At 34.2% G+C, this 17834-nt stretch overlaps 1 protein-coding gene across 3 annotated transcripts in view; it reads right to left on the bottom strand.

Moving 5' to 3' along the window:
• Nucleotides 1–10201: 10201 nt before the first annotated feature.
• The window catches only part of LOC129005057 (spastin-like), a 59613-nt gene continuing 51980 nt past the window's right edge, over nt 10202–17834 (bottom strand). For all 3 annotated transcript variants that reach the window (XM_054433836.1, XM_054433834.1, XM_054433835.1), the window contains one exon: nt 10202–12251. In XM_054433836.1, coding sequence (XP_054289811.1) covers nt 12088–12251 — 164 coding nt within the window. In that variant the 3' untranslated portion in view covers nt 10202–12087. The remainder of the gene's footprint in view (nt 12252–17834) is intronic.

The raw sequence follows: 17834 nt of genomic DNA, 5'->3' as shown, positions 1-17834 counted from the left end.
CCTTGTTATCAAGGTTCTACTGTAATAAGAATAAATAATAAAAAAAAGTATGATAAGAATTCAACAACGTAGTACATACCAGTTCTTTACATTAATTTACACGCTAACCGTAGAGTAAAGGAATATACTTATAAATATTTAATTGATTTTAGAAGGAAAAGTAAATTGCCTACAACTTAGTTTTGTGATATTCTCCATAGTAAAATTGAAGCTTAGCAGTGTTGTAGAAAAACACAACACATTTTCTCTAAATGTGAAAAAAGCTTCTGCAATGTGAAGTGAAATTAAGTATTTTACCATCAGGACACTCAATCGAAACCACTCATGAAATACAGTTCAAAAAGGCTTTAGATTTTACAATAGCATACAAAGAGAGACTTCAAGAGCGTCAAAGTATTCAAGAAGAGACTTCAAGTATATTTAGTAAATTAAGTCTAAAGCACAGAAAACATACTACTATAACCCAGAATGCCAACCGCATGGTAAAAAGCATTAAGTACTTTGAGAGAGCTTTGTCTGTCAATTCGTAGGCAGCGCCACCAGCGAATTGACAGGCAAAGCTCTCTCAAAGTACTTAATGCTTTTTACCATATGGTTGACATTCTGGGTTATAGTAGTATGTTTTCTGTGGTCTAAGTAAATAATAGATGAAAATTTTATAAGTAGTAGCTACCTGGACAAAAAAATGGTAGTGCAATTGAAATTTAGTTTGTAAATTGAGTGAAAATAAATAATGGTGTAAATAGTCACCTAAATGTTAAAAAATATAACTTTTTTTCATTTAGTTAAAAAAAAACCATCTAGTTAAAATTGTTATCCAAACATGACGTGTTAATCAGTAAAACTACTGTAAAGTATTCTCATAATCAGCTTAAGAATCTTGGGAGCAGAACCTGTACATCTTAACCTCTGCTCTTTGAACTGTCAAATTGTACAGCTGACTTAGTATATTTATTTATTTACATTCTTCCAATAGCTCCATAAGTTTAATATGCAAACTTTACAGGCCAGCGGGGTTTACACTAGCATGTAGCGTTTGTGCAAGTTTTACTTGCATGGTCATGCAAGTTAAGGTTTACACTACACCTACCTTTGCAAGTGGAACTTGCCCAAGTCCAGTCAGTGCAGTTGTACATGTTATGCGGCACGTCAGATTTTATAGAAGATGTTAGGGCTGTAGTGAGATATGTAGTCAGTGTGTTACAAGATGAGCTTTTTGAAGAAGCCAACGAATTACTATTCAGCCGTGACGACTCAATAACCACTACAACTATAAAAAATACACAAGTAGGAGTGGTCTGCAAGTCTCGTGTTTACACAGGCAAGTGGAGCCGGCGTGCAAGTGGATCTTACGTGTAAGTAAAAAATGCATGCTAGTCAGCCTTGCAAGTTTAACTTTCGTACATGTTAGTGTTTACATTTGCAAGTTGTTATGAAAGTAGGATACAAGTAAAACTTATGCAAGCGCTACATGCTAGTGCAAACCCCGCTTGAGGTTAAATGTAAAACTGAATATGCCTATACGTTAATCAAGACAAAGAAGAATCCAACAAATCAAAAATCTTTCAAATCAGTCCAGCCGTTCTTGAGTTATAAGTAGTGTAACTAACAGGACTTTGTTTTATATATATACTAGCTGGCCCGACAGACGTCGTCCTGTCCTAATATGGTTTTATGTCAAATGCTCGTTCATTTTCAAGATGAGCTCGTTCCCATGGCTCAATCACGTCCTGGTTGAAGTTCGTTCGCTACGCTCACTCACCTTTAGGTTGGAGCTCGTTCGCTGCGCTCACTTGCCTTCAGGTTAGCTCGTTCACTACGCTAACTCGCCTCCAGGTTGAAGTTCGTTCGCCACGCTCACTCACCTTTTGGTTGCAAATTAGCTTTTGTCATAAATAATAAAAAAATAATAGTGCTGCACCCTGTTGGTAAATCTATTAACTTTTTAATGCTATTGAACATCACAGAATCAAATTTTTTAGTTGAACCAGCAGTTAAGATTCATTAATTCCATTTAAATATGAGTACTCATAACGTTAACATGGAAAACTCCAGACCCACTGGGGCGGAGCCCTTTTGACAGATCTGCACCAAACTTCACACAAACCATCCTTGAATAATGCTAAATAATGCCTGAAAGTTTCATTACAATCTGTCGAGCGGTTTTGGAGTCCATAGAGGACAAACAAACAAACAAACATACATACATTGGATTATATATGGGCCTATACAGGGTGATTGGTACTCAGTGTGACAAAAATTCTTTGGTGTAAGTACAAAGTAAATGAAGTGTGATGATGCATATCAAATGTTCCAAGTCTAAAAATTAGCTTCCCAAAAAATTATTTTATGTTTTTCAAAAATAACCATGCTAAAACTTAATACAGCGATTTCTCAGTTACCTGTATATGGATTTGAGTAGATAATGTCATTTTCGTGTTCTACATAAAACTTTGAACAAGAATAATAGAAAATGACGGAGGATCAGTTGTAAAAACTCCATTGCAAATAGATTCAAAGATAAAAATTAAGATGTTTGATAAAAATTTAAAAAAAACAATGGTCTATTGCATTTTTCACAGCCTATACAAGAAAGTGTCGTATGTTTGCCATGCGACGATATTACGCAAATGGTGAATCAGTCACTCAGACTCAGCGAGACTTTCGTACACATTTTAACATTGCACGGTATGGCGCTACCCCTGATCGTCACACGATATTGCGTTGGATACATAATGTTAACTCAATTGGTTCCTTGCTTAAGAGGAAACCTCCTGGACTGGCAAGGACAGTTAGTACCCCTGAGACAGTTGAAAGAGTGCGCCTTGCAACAGTTCAGAGTCCTAGCCGCACCGGCAGAGCAGTGACAGTGAATCCACAACGGTACCTAGAAATGTTGGAAGAATATTTCTTGCCGGAACTGCGCCATCAATGTGTCGAGATACGTAATGACGTATGGTTCCAACAAGATGGGGCAACAGTGCATACAGCTCGCATTAGAATGTAATTCCTTCGGTGAACATTCCCTAGAAGAGTTATCCCACGTTTTGGTGGTGTCACTTGGCCGAGCGCTCACCAGGTCTTAAAATTCCAGATTTCTTTCTATGGGGATTTTTGAAATCTAGAGTTTACATAAACAAACCAAAAACAATACAGGAACTTAAAGAAGCTATTCGCCAGGAAATCAACGCCATTACTAGAGATAGGTTAGCAAATTCCGTAGAAAGTTTTAAGGAACGCCTTCAACGCTGTATCAAAGCAGAAGGCGACCCGTAAAATTATCAATGTTCTCTAACCACCACCTTAGAGATGTAATTTTTAAATGCTAAATTGCAAGTAATTTTATTCTGAAATTGCATATTGTGTACACTGTTTTTCCACTCATAAATACATTTTTTGCTCTGAATTACCTGAGTACTCGTTATTTGAAAAACATGCGTTTCTCGGTAATCACCCTGTATTAAGCAAAAGTTGTATTTTTGTTTCAGCTTGAACAGTAAAAACAGTAAAAAAGTTCCCCGTTTTCTGGTATTCAAACCACTAAAACAAACAAAAAAATATCTAAACCTCAATAGTGTAGCATATGGTTGAGAAGCTTATAAAATGGCACAGTTTCCAACATATTACGACACTTTCTTGTATACAGGGTGTGAAAAATGCAATAGACCATTGTTTTTTAAATTTGTATCAAACATCTTAATTTTTATCTTTGAATCTATTTACAATGGAGTTTTTACAACTGATCCTCCGCCATTTTCTATTATTCTTATTCAAAATTTAATGTAGAACACGAAAATGACATTATCTACTCAAATCCATATACAGGTAATTGAGAAATCGCTACTTGGAACATTTGATATGCATCATCACACTTCATTTACTTTGTACCAACACCAAAAAATTTTTGTCACACTGAGTACCAATCACTCTGTATAGATATATTTTGGAATGTGTTTTGACTATTTCTATTCCTTTGTACAAAGAAAGGTCAATGGCAATAAAACTCTTGATTCTTGATTGAGCATAGGTAGTGGGTAGTGGTAAGTGGAAGTTGGTTTAGTCTATGTTAATGTTACTTTAGATACTGGTATCCCATATGAGCAATCAACCTTTGGGTTGACTGTATGTTTAAAGGGATTTATTAATAGAATGATCATTTGCTTTTTATTTTCTCTGTTTTCTTTACAAATACCTGTTTCTGAACCGATAAAAATGTAAAGTTAAGACAGAAACATGATACATAGTTTAGCATCGTCCTTGCAATGTCTCTACAAGTGGTCAGCAAATTAAGTTTTTAATTTTCTGGGCATTAAGTCTACTTTTAATTCTTCTGTCCAGTGTCTCTTCTCATCATCATGGTTGGTTCAGTTTATCATCTTTCATTTCTTTCCTCATTTTCCTTTATCTTAACTCATTTTCCTTACTTTTTTACCACAGAAAGGAAGATTTTATATTTCCTCACATCTAAATTATCCAATGGGAACAAGATCAGAGCAGTGTTGTCGAATGGTGTTATGCATGTGAAAATGTAGTTGACATGATTATCCAGAGATGGGATAAAGGTAAGGATTTGATAATGGTAATGGTAAGGTTATTAACTTGTATTATAATTCCTATTGGGCTATTTTTGGGCCGATTTGTACTACTATAGTGAATTAAATTGAACCATTAAAAATCTACTTTGATTTACAAAAATTATTTGTGCATGTCTTTACAATATAGTTGGCTCACAAATTAATTCTTCTCTTTACATAACACACTTAAATGGAATTATTGATTTTTACTGAAAGGTCGCTAGTAATAAATAAAAATACCATAAGATAAACACATAAATTGAATTTATTTTCAAACTTTTATAAAAGTAAGAAAGTAACAAAGCCAAAACATTGTTTAAACAAACTCTTGTGCATAAACAAAATATGATAATGATAATACAGTGGAGTCCCAATAATCCAAACTTCGGTAATTCGAAAGTCCGCTTAATCTGAAATCCAAAAGTATTTTTTTTTAATTTTTTATTTTACTTTAAACAAAGTTAGCTGTACCTCGTCAACGTATTCAGTAGGGGCCGGGCGAGATAGACTTGTTTTATAGAGTATTTTAGTAAATATTTCGCCATTTTTTTTAATAACCATTTTTCATTTTTGTCTCGGGTTCCAATCCCGCGAAATCACAAATGGATTTTATTTAAGTGATAATGCTGCAGCCCCTATGTCTAGCCTAAATTAATGTGAACAACAATCCCGGGCTCGTGCCGTCCTAAGACTAAAAAAACTAAAGGGTGATTTTTTTATTGGTGCGATTTTTAAAACTAAATAAAAAAGGAAAAACAACCTGCATTGTCATAAAAATGCATTTATTTGAACTACAGTGTCGTGACATTAACGTTTAAAAATGATTTCTGGCAAATGGGCTCCATTCCGTTCGCGTAGAAAGCCCAATCGACAAGTCCAATTTTCGAATACTCTTTCCAGCAGCTGTGGTTGAATTCCGCCAATAACTTGACGAATGTTAGCTTCAAGTCATTTAAAGTTTCAACTCTATTGGGCAATGTTACGGGACTTTTTCGTTCCTCAGCTAAATGAACTTGAAGTGGATTTAGAAAATGTCTGGTTACAACAAGACGGCGCGACGTGCCACACGGCAAACGACACAATTGGCCTCTTGGCAGAAACATTTGGTGAACGTATCATCTCATTTAGAGGTAGTGTCATCTGGCCCCCACGGTTGTGTGATATCACGCCAACAGACTTATTTCTGTGGGGATATGTTTAGGGCAAGTATACGCTGACAAGCCACAAACTTTAAATGACTTGAAAGATAACATTCGTCGAGCTATTGGCAGAATTCAACCACAGCTGCTGGAAAGAGTATTCGAAAATTGGACTTCTCGATTGGGCTTTCTACGCGAACGGAATGGAGCCCATATGCCAAAAATCATTTTTAAACGTAAATGTCATGACACTGTAGTTCAAATAAATGCATTTTTATGTCAATGCTGGTTGTTTTTTATTTTTTTATTAAGTTTTAAAAACCGCACCAATAAAAAAATCACCCTTTATTTTCAAAAATATTTTGAAAAAATTTGCAAAAAATAAAAAAAACAAAAATCTTTTATTCCGAAATATTCGGTAATCCGAAATGGGTCCGGTCCCAACCATTTTGGACTAACGGCACTCTACTGTATTGTTAAGCATGCACGCCAGAATGAAATTCCCAAACAAAATTGTACAGTATTTTTATATGTGCAATGTATTAAAAGATTTATAAAATATCACAAGGACAAAACAGTGGTGGATCTAGAACAGTCACAAGGGGGGGGGGGGGGGGGCGAACCGGGGGTTCGGTGGTACTCTCCTGAAAAATTAGTGTAAACTAAGTCTCCAAAATTGCAGTTTTATACCATTTCTTTGTCTAAAGTTAGTGTGACAAATAATTTTACGCAATGTGTATGCCTGTAATACATGCAGTAAAAAAATATATATGAATGTCCAAGGGTCGCACCCTTCACCCTCTGGATCCGCCACTGGACAAAAAAGCTTTGGTTACATTACTCGTCTAGGAGGCTCTGTCCAAGAAACTTAAATGAACCAATCCGGTATCAACACTTGACAATTTTTATAAAAATCTTGTTTGCTGTCTAAAAGCTAGTCAAATTAAGTTTCCCTTAACTTACAACCATAACAATTTTTAACAACGACAATAAAATTCATATTAAGGAAACCTTTTAGGCCTATTACAATTTTGGATAAAACAGAGATTGCTAATACAATTTGTCATTAGTCCTTCCAGAAAGTAGTTATTTTTTATGACAGCTGATATCTAAGAAAACATCTCTCCAGATATTCCCATCCTCATACAAGAAACTCATATAACGTTAAACATTTCCAACAACACTATTTAAATGGAACAAAGTACTGGAAATTTTAAAAAAATATTTTTATATCTCCGTTGTTTGATCCATTACATGAATTCTATTATGGGTTAATTAATTTTATGACAATCTTTTTGATTTTAAAACCTTTTTTATAATAAAAAGAACTAACTTTTAAGTATTATCATTGACTATTGGATACAGAAGAAGACATCCCATCTATATGGATCAGCTGTCCCCAATCTTTTACTAAAAACTAATGTAGTTGTGTAAGCCAGTCACAGATTGCTTTAGTGTCTATAACTATATTTTGTACCTTATTTTTTGTTACTGACATAGTTACTGGGTCATAACAGTTGCTATAGCTCATAATAAGTCATTCCATCAGTTTCAATTGGTAAAAGACATAATGTAGTCGGCAGAAGTCAGTAATTTATATCAGCGCAATCTGTAGGTGGCTCACATCAACTAAGACATATTTGATAAAAAACCTGGCGACAACTTTAACATGGGGATGGAATGTCTAAGGTATTATTGAGCGGAGCGAGTAAAGGTCTTTGAGATTGGACCTTATGTAATCAATTAACTCAATAACGGCTAAGTTTGACCAAACTTATTTTCTCCTAATGAAATTCCAATTTACATTACTTGAGATTAGGCTTTTCCAGTTTTCCAACAGATAAAAATATTACAACTAAATACTAAATATTATCATTGAGTATTGGATACTGAAGTTGAATTGATAGTCAAAGATATTATCTACAAAATATATTTCTGATTCTCTACCAGTAGTCCAGGCAATGAAAGGATATAGAGTAACTTATCAAAGGAAATTTATGTCATTTATCTTTGTTTTAATTTAATTGTTATGATTTGTTTCCAGTGCCATACAGACACTCGTATTATATGTATAAACATGGTTATAACCACAGAGCATAGAATAAATATAGAGTCGCCACTCCTATACCTACAGCTATACCAGTAGTGAAGCCGATTTCCGCCATCTTGGTAAGAGAGTCGGGCTCGGAACTTTGAAAACACGGCACCATTACCACTGTGTTATTCTATGCTACTTTATGAATTAGATGAAGCTACCACTCCGAGGATACATATAGAACTAGTCCCCCCTTCGATATTGACCTAGGACTCTGCCCCGCGGGCTTTCAAAGTGCTGAGGTGAGAGTTTTAAAAGTAAATATTGATTTGTGGTTTCCATGGTAACAATATAATGGTTTAAATATAAATGCAGACCGGGCCGGCCGCCATCTTGGTACGAGAAGCCGCCTCTATATTAATTCCATGCTCTGTGGTTATAACACCATATTTTCCCATTACAATAGTCTCGATAGATCATCAAGTTTGAGGAAGCTAGTTAGGCAGCCCACAATTATATATTTTCAATAATGGGTATATTTGCTATTTTTAGACGCCCAGTACTCACTTTATCCACTTAATGGTGAATGTTTCCGTCAATTAGTTGATGGGGTAAGGTGATAAATTGAAATATTCAGTAGTCAACAGTTGTCCCAAAACTTAAAATTCCTTGCTTGAGCAATAAAAGCTATATAGATCAAATAAAAATAAAATAAAATCTAATGTTGACATTAGATTTTATTTTATTTTTATTTTTTTATACTGATGGGTAATTTTCTTTAAAATCTGAATGGAAGAAGGTAAACTAGTAAAGTCATTTATATTATTGAAGGGAATTTGATTTTCTACAACCCTATGCCCAGCATTTATTTTTAGAAAGCATAGTTTGAGAGTTAACTTGTCCAAAAGAACAAAAAACACAAGGAAAAAATGTATTTGTCTAAATTTACAAACTTTTTTTGATAGTAAATAAAACAAAAAGCATACAAGATATCAAAAAATAGTAAATTAATTACAATCTTACTGACAATTTAATAAGATTTAATTAAGTATATTACCATAACTTTGCTAGGACGCATGGTTTCCGAGATTTCAGCAAAAAATGGTACCTTCAAGCCCCCCCTCCCCCACAGCACAAAGGCTAGAGGCGGGGACTTTAGGTATGTTAACCTCCTAACTATACTAAAAAAGTTACCAAGTCAGTAATTGTGTTCCAAACATTTCCCTCTATAGCCTTTTTTGAGCATTCATTGCCTGGACTACTGCTAAATATAAATGGTGTAGATATAAAACAATGTTATGTCATTTTATCTTAAATTCAAATAAAAAAGAACATTTCTATATACATTTGTAGTAGAGAAAATTGTAAAACTTCTAAAAACTATTAAAACTTACAACGTGTTTTTAACTTATTCTAAGCAGAGAGAGTTTACAAGTTCAGATACTATCAACACCGACTATAAAGTTGGGGAGCGAGCTGGTCTAGTGGCTAGAGTCTAGTGCCCGAGGTCCCAGGTTCAAATCCCGCCAAATCACCAATGGATTTTATCAAAGTGATAGGTAATGCCGCAACCCTAAGGTCTAGCCTGAAGTAATGTGAAAAACAATCCCGGGCTCCTGCCTAACGTCCTAAGAAAAAAATAAATACCCCCGCCGCAGCAAACCTGCCGACTAAGCGAATTTCCACTCAGTACATAGTGTAGATAACCTAAGGACGCGGTCGAACCCCGAAGACCAAGACTGTATATATATATATAATATAAGGAGTTCCTAGGTTTGCTGCTACAAGGAAACTAATAAAATCTATTTTTTACTAAAATATTAATAGCTTAGTATAAAATAAATAAATTTGCCAAGTTTGATCAAAATGTAGCCATAAACAAGCAAACAACAACATTTTACAATATTCTCCATAAGAATAACATGGGAATTTGAAATTTACAATTTTTTGAATTTTCTCCGTTACTAATAATTGTACAAAAACACTTTTATATACTAAGTTATTTGTTTTTTTAAGCTCTTTAGAAAGGTCTAGAGAAAAATTGGGAAATTTTGTGTTTTGAGGGTGAAAAATGAGGAAAACGATTTTTTACCCCATAAAAACTCCCGTAAGACCCCGTTCCCATGGTCCGATCATGCTGGTTCACGATCTCATTCAAGTTTATCTGGCATTACACCTTTAAACAAAATTTCATCAAAATCGGACAAAAATTACTCAAGTTATCGCGTTCACGGACGTATACATATATATATACGAGTATATATATATATATATATACATATATAACAATTTGAACGAATGGTGTATTTGGCCTCTAGGGACATCAAAATGAAAAAGTAAATCGGTCCCGGGACTAGGTCTTACCGTGCCACCTACGGTAATAGCTACTTCCCTATAGGGAAATTCGCTAAAAAAGGAGAAACACGGACTATAAAGACTATAAAGTTAAAAGCTTGACATTAAACACAACTTTTAATTTGATCTTAAAAGAAGAATACAGCAGCTACCTAAATAACTACCACACTGAAAAATCTCAATACAACTTTGTGTGTATTTCACCCAATTTATCATTTATATTTCACTGTTGAGATGATTGAGTAAAATTCATTTCACTCTAAAAAATCTTAATTTAAAAAATAAATGATGGATCTACATACTTGAAACTCGACCAAGGTGGCCATAGTGGTATAGTCAACACAAGGTTATCTTATTATTTAGTTACTAAGAAATATGAGCAACAATTTTTCTGTTTACATCCCAGATAAATTTAGTAAACAGTGTGTTAAGTCTAGGTTGAACAAAGTGGAATAGCCGTCCAGCACAAACTAAGTGTTGAACATTTAACTTAGGAAATATCATACGTTCTTGAATCTTCCACTAAATCATAAGGTGCAACCCTTGTAAACAGTGACACCGGGAAGCCAGGTTTACACGATGCCAGTTGGTGAGGAGACAGTTGCCTTCGCCAAACGTCATCACGTGATTGGTGGGGGCCAGTTGTCCTCAGTCTACTCCGTGAGACAACTGGATTTCAGGGCAATTGTGAGGGTAGTTGGCAAGCCAAATGCCTGTAGTGTTTACACGAAGCCAACAATTTCATGCCAATCAGTTAAACTGTTGTCTTCTCACAATTGTCTCACCTAATGGCATTGTGTTAACCCGGATTTACAGCTGGGTTATGAATGACATAATGAAATGAGATACAATCTATTAATTTACATATTTAAAATCACGGAAAGTAAATAAAAGAAACGTCTTATAACACTTAAAACATATATTTACGCTAATACTGTTACTCACAAGACGGTAAATATACAAAAAAGATCGCCTATTGGGTCTGATGTGATTGGAGTGTCCAATCAAAATCGATCACCACTTACCATCTTTTTTGTATATTTACCGTCTTGTTTGTAACAGTATAAGCGTAAATATATGTTTTGTTTCAAGTGTTATAAGACGTTTCTTTTATTTACTTTCTGTAAATCTAATAACACGTACAATGCTGATCAAGAAGATATTTAAAATCATACACCACTGAGAGGAATATAAATTCCAAAAACCTAAAGTAGGTAATCTATTGTAATAGTACATCCTTGATTAATCAATCGGGAAACAGGATCAATTAGATAGTATCAATTCAGATATTTGGATGTAACATAGTAATCACAGAAATAAATCACAAGCAGAAAAATTAAGAAGACAATAGACAAAACCAACACAAATGAACTACATTATCAGATCAGCCTTTAGGCGGTGAGGTGGTGATGACTCGTTGCTTTGGAGCAAAGTTGTAGCACACCCACCTGTGCCCTCTCCGGGGCTTTGATTTTAAATAATTATTTTGTCAAATATTGATTTGGATAGTTGGGGTTTCTATAGTTAAGAATTCTATTGCAGTTTGATGCATCAAAAATCAATACTGTTTCTACTGTAATGGTATTAAAAACAATTCATCATATCCTAATGCATAATATTTATAACTTTGGCCGAATAAATAAAGGATTTTTCATTTCATTTCAATATTAAGAAACAATTTTAAGAATTCAACTTCCCTAACATTCCTTATTTTTAATGTATTTTGATCTTAAAGTAATGAATATAAGCTATGAATGTCCTCTTCATTGTTGACTAAAGATACAGTTTCCATTTTAATGGAATGTTTGTTATTTAGAATTGTGATTTGACAAATTATGGCTCAACTTAAAAATTATAACTCTAAGGTAAGATTGCAATGACTAGGTTTTTGTTTTGTTGCATGAAAGCAATAAAAAAATTAAAAGACTAAGCCAACAAAAAATAAAACACATGTAAAGAAAACAAGCACAAATAATAAAGAAAATTACAAACTGACATCTCCATACTCTTTGTTCCACTTTTCATAGGTTATTAAACTCTGTGACGACACACTTCGACGGATTCTTTTCAAAGCTTCAAGAAAGTCTTGGAATGTGATATTTCGAACTTTCAAAGGATCTAAACTTCGAACTTGCTCAGTATTCAACTCTGCAACAAGTAAATATATGAGACAATTCACATACCAATCATACATAAATCACAATACAAAATGTTATGATAATCAAAATGAACCGTCTTGTCTAGTTCTGCCAGTAAATGACTAGAGGTCAGTCAGAAAGTGGTGGAAGATTAGGTTAATTACGCCAAGCAAAAAATCTTTTTTTGGTCTGTACATAAACATATGGTTTGAATTTATATATTATTGAAAGTTGTTGTGCTGTTGCGTCTTTCTTCTTCCACTTTGTCCTTTTATCTTGATTTTCTTGGTCTTATACTTTTCTTCTTCTGTAACTACTTCATATATGCCATGGGATTTAACCCTAGGACTGCCCTGACCTGATTTATGCTAAAATGCTCGGTGCCCTGGCAATTTTGGCCATTTTGCAGAGGTTTTTTTAACAATTTGCAGTGCCTAAATTACAGTTGGATTTTGGGAATTGTTTAATAGGTGAAAATAATAATTGCAAATTAGCTATTGCATCCGCCAATGTATTTAGTTTAAAAACGTGGTATTTTAAAAAGCTTTTAGCGAATTTCCCATATAGGGAATAAGCTACAGTCCAGTCCCGCAAACTCGGCACTCGATAACCCGGCAGTCTGGATAACTCGGCCATCACCTGGCTCAGAAAATTAGTGATTTTTTGAGTCCGAATTAAACCTAGACTCAAGCCAGATCAAGTCAAATCATTTGCAGCTCGTACCAAGGATATGTTGTGCTATATCTGATGACTTAATACTAACTTGTAACATAAATATAAATAAAAGAGGCAGTTAAAAAGCTTAAAAATTGTATTGTTCTTATTTTTAACCCTAGTTCCCGATAACCCGGCATTTCACAAACTCGGCACCCTTCCAGTCCACATTACGCCGAGTTTGCGGGACTCTACTGTATTACCGTAGTTTACTCATGGTAAGACTTGGACCCGGGACCGATTTTTTTTTTCGTTTTGAGGTCCCTAGAGGCCAAAAACACCATCTGTTCAAATTCATATATATATATATATATATATGTCCGTTAGCGCGATAACTCGAGCAAAAATGATCCGATTTTTATGAAATTTGGTACAAACGTGTAAACCTACATTTATTCGAACGAGTTCGCGAACCAGCATGATCGGACCATGGGAACGGGGGTTTATGGGGGCTTTTATGGGGTAAAAGTGGGTTTTTCCCATTTTTGACCCAAAAAACATAAAATTTTGCAATTTTTTTCTAAACTATTTTGTAGAGCTTAAAAAAAACAAATAATTTATTATATTGAAGCGTTATAATGCGCCTAATAGTTACGGAGAAAATTCCAAAAAATTGTAAATTTAAAATTTCCATGTTATTCTTATGGAGAATAAGTAAACTGTTGTAGTTTGCTTGTTTATTAACATATTTGGCCCAAATTTGGAAAATGTTTTTATTTCTTACCAACTACAGTAGAGTCCCGCAAACTCGGCGTAATGTGGATTGGAAGGGTGCCAAGTTTGTGAAATGCCGGATTATTGGGAACTAGGGTTAAAAATAAGATCAATACAATTTTAAAGCTTTTTAACCGCCTTTTTTATATAAAAAGCCAGTATTAAGTGATCAGATATAGTACAACAAATCCTTGGTACAGAGTTGACCTGACCTGGCTTGAGTCAATGTTTAACTCGGACACAAAAAATCACTAATTATCTTAGCGAGGTGATGGCCGAGTTTTCCAGACTGCCGGGTTATCGAGTGCCGAGTTTGCGGGATTCTACTGTATTAACATTTTACATAAAAAACACTCTTACCCTCCTTGTTGCAGCAAACCTAAGTATGTTTTAAACTGATTCTTTTTAAATAGGGAATAAATGTGATATTTTTAAGGGTGCGCTCTACCCGTCTGGCGCGCGCAAATGTAAGGGTTTTAGTTCTTCCTGATTGTAGCCCCAATTGTGAACCGATTTAAAAGATCTTGGTGTCATATTTTCCGTCAAATGTTATTGTAGGTTTCCTGTTTTTTAAAATTTTGATAATTTAAAAAATTTTGGGCTCAAAGGTTGGTGAAAAATGTAAAAAGAGGCGTTCTTTATCATGAGTTTTAATACATAAAAAAAATTTGTAGAGAAAAAATAAAAAACGGGAGACGTGCAATAGATTCTTAAAAACAAGAATCTGGAATTAGTTTACTAAAAAGTTGAATGATAACTATGTAATCACGCAGACTCGAAAGGCTTGCAAGCGCTCTTCAAGGCGCCGTGCAGTGGCGCGGCCATGCGGCCAACGGCTCAACCTGTCGTCGGCTCTCCCACCACAGCCATCGATCGATATTTCCCCTCCTCTCGGTTGATTCTATTCTATCTTTGCGTCGTCGCCGTTTCTACACATTAGTGTCCCTGCTGCTCGAATTCGAGCAATTGCTATATAAACAGGCGTTATTTTAAAACAAATAACAGTCATAATTTCTGATTACTTTAAAAGATTCTACTCAAAGATTATAACATTTTTAAGTTGTACATAAGAGATCGATAGAATCAACATTTCTTATAAATATCTTATCACTTTTCAAAAGCTGATCTTGTTTCTTCTTAACATTATTCCTATTTCTTCACCTTGGTGGTGTTATATAACTTTCCTATGTTTCCATAGTTGAAAATCGGCTCGTTCAATGATTACTAAGAAATGCAGCACAGTGTTGTTAACTCATTTTTCTTTTTCAGTATATCAGGAGTAATGTAAATCAGCTCTCTCGCTTTTTTCCATTGTAATATTTATGCAAACCTAAATTAAAATAGTGAATATTTCATTTCATACTGTTAAATTAGCAAAATTATTGACGGTTTACAATTTACATAGGTTTTTCTTCTCACTTTTAATTTCTGACAACAGCTGGAGTTTTATAAAAATTGTTGTTTCCCATGCTAATCTTATGGAGAAATACAAAACTTTGAAGGGTACCAGGGCCTCACTCTCTAATTATTTCCCTAAAAAGAAAGTTTCCTGCACAACTTCACGTTAGGCTCTTTCTTTTTTACTAAAATACTTCCAGAAATAAGACAAACTTATTCCTATTTAAATAACATTAGATTTAACGAGTGCTTAGGTGTGCTGCTACGGGGAAGGTAAAAAGTGTTTCTTGACCATACGTCAGTATACTGAAATTAATGAATTTGCCAAATTTTATCAACATACAGTGTATCTATAAACAAGTAAATTAAAACGGTTTTAATTTTCTCCATAAGAATAACATGGTAATTTTTAACAACACTTTTTTCAATTTTCTTCCTGACCGTAGGCATACAACAGCGCTTCAATATACTAAATTACTCTGCACCGAGGGGTTTTAAGTGGCTAAGGCCTTATACTGCTCTACTAGGCTACAACCTCAAAATCCCATCCCCATCCCCAAAATCATGGCGCAGAGCCGTCTGCGCATGCGCGCGCGCGGGAAGATGACAACTGAGGCGACTACCTAGGCGACTACCACGACCACGTGTTTCTCACTCGCTTGCACACTTGCACTGATTTTCACCGTGTTTTGAGTGTTTTTTTTTTGTTTATTGTCATTTCTGGTGTGCTTCAAGATGCCCAATCCTAGGACAAGAAAAAAGAAAAAACTTAATTTAAGTGCCATAAGATTGAAGAACAAGGGGAGTGAAAGTTTACATCGTTGGCGGGAATTAAAGAAAAATAAGGACGAGAATAGGTAACGTATGATGAGAGTTATTTAAGTTAGAAGTACATAATATTATTGTACAATTAAATACCCAAATATTACTTATTACTTATTTGTTGGTACTGGGGTAGGCTACTACAATCAAGTAAGGATAGGCCTACAGGTTTTTTTTTATTCCTACTACTGCTGTATGAGGAAAGTGTGAGTAAAGATCACAGTAAGCATAAATTCATTGATATTATAGCCACTTTACAGCTAACTGGCTGAGTAGCCTAAAACATTGCTAAAATATACCATCGAGGTTACAAGTCTTTAAAACAATCATTTGCTGTTTTATGGACAAAGCTTTACATTGTTTACATGGTTACACGTAAAAGTCAGGAAACTCCAACCAAGGAAACTATTATTACACGAGTTGATTTAGAATTGCTTAAATAATTAGGTAGGCTTACTAATAATTTTGTGTAAATGGTAGGTATTTTTCAAAGTTATCTTAATTTCAAGTTTTATTTTATTTTTTTTATTTTCACACAAACTAAAAAATCTTATTTCATATTTCAGCATGATCACTCCTAGTAATAATTCACCCGAAACTGAACAAAATGAGATCCATTGCAGTACTCCGAAGAATAAAGAAGCAAATGAAGCATTCAATGATTCATGTCTGTGGAAAAGGTTGTGAAGGATGACGAGTTTTGGATGAAACATATGGAGTCTCAGCTGAGAACATTTTACAACAAATGTATTTTACCGGAACTGGTAGATCCAAGGTATCCTAGGGGACTTCCTGTTAGGGACAGATTTTAAGCCGTCACCAGCCGTTAGGCCTACTGTGTTGGATTTTATTTTCTAATATTTATATAACGTGAATGTACTCAGTATACTAGCTCATTTTGTAATATTTATTTTTCATTATTAGCTTTGCAATATGCAATATTGTGTACAAATATATTTCTCGTCATTCTACTCTCGTTTTATAGTACCTTTGACTATGAATACAAGTATCCAATAGTCAATAATATTACCGAATTGTTGCCAAAGTCCTCTGGTAATACCAGATGTTTATTTCCAGATTTACTTTGTATACAAACAAGAGTAAAATTCAACATTTACTGTTCAATATTTATTAGTTACTACAATTACTTATGAATATTTAATTCATAACTAACTATTATACAGTATATATCCATATATAAAGTTTCTGGCATTTAATTATCACAATACACATTAAATAGTCATTACATTACGAAGGATGGGTAACTAAATTTACAAGCGTATGTTGTAGCGTATGTATGTAACAGGTTGCTATGACGTTATTTGCGAGATAACATTAAAAAGGTAAACAAGACTCGCCACGTATGTTAGTCAACGAATCGTCTAAAAAGTACATTACCGTCTAGGACACAGAAAAAGGGAAGAACAATCATATTTATATTATTGAGCATGGATTTTTTCTTTATGTGATAAAAGATACTATAAAAATGAAGTTTTCATATCACCATTGCTTTTTTTGTAAACATTAATTACATAATTATAATCCCCAAGAATGTGTGAGATACCGACTGATTCTGTGCCCATTACGGTGTAGCTACAGTTGGAATAGAGTTAAATAATAATGAAAATCTTAAACATCAACAAAAGAAAATAAATAAATATAACAGTTGATTAAAAAAAAACTTAAGATTACTATAATTTAATGTAGTGATATTTTACAAAGTATAACTAAAATATTTTATTTTTATTCAATAATGACAAACAAGACTCAATATTTAGGAATGTTTTACTTTTTACTGTATAAGCTTATGGGAGCGATAGCGAACGTCACGTTGCTGCCAGTGAGTGTCGGTGGCAGGGCATGATGGAGGTTAGGCTAGGCGCACACGAGCGATTATTTTGAGGCGACTATTTCATCGGCCGATCTGTGCATCATGTATTTGAAT

The sequence above is a fragment of the Macrosteles quadrilineatus genome, unplaced genomic scaffold (assembly GCF_028750875.1).
Source record: "Macrosteles quadrilineatus isolate MER2022 unplaced genomic scaffold, UCM_ALF_1.0 Scaffold_15__1_contigs__length_3749704, whole genome shotgun sequence".
Lineage (NCBI taxonomy): Eukaryota > Metazoa > Arthropoda > Insecta > Hemiptera > Cicadellidae > Macrosteles > Macrosteles quadrilineatus.
Note: the sequence above shows the minus strand (reverse complement) of the source record. Positions and strands in the feature narration are given on the sequence as shown.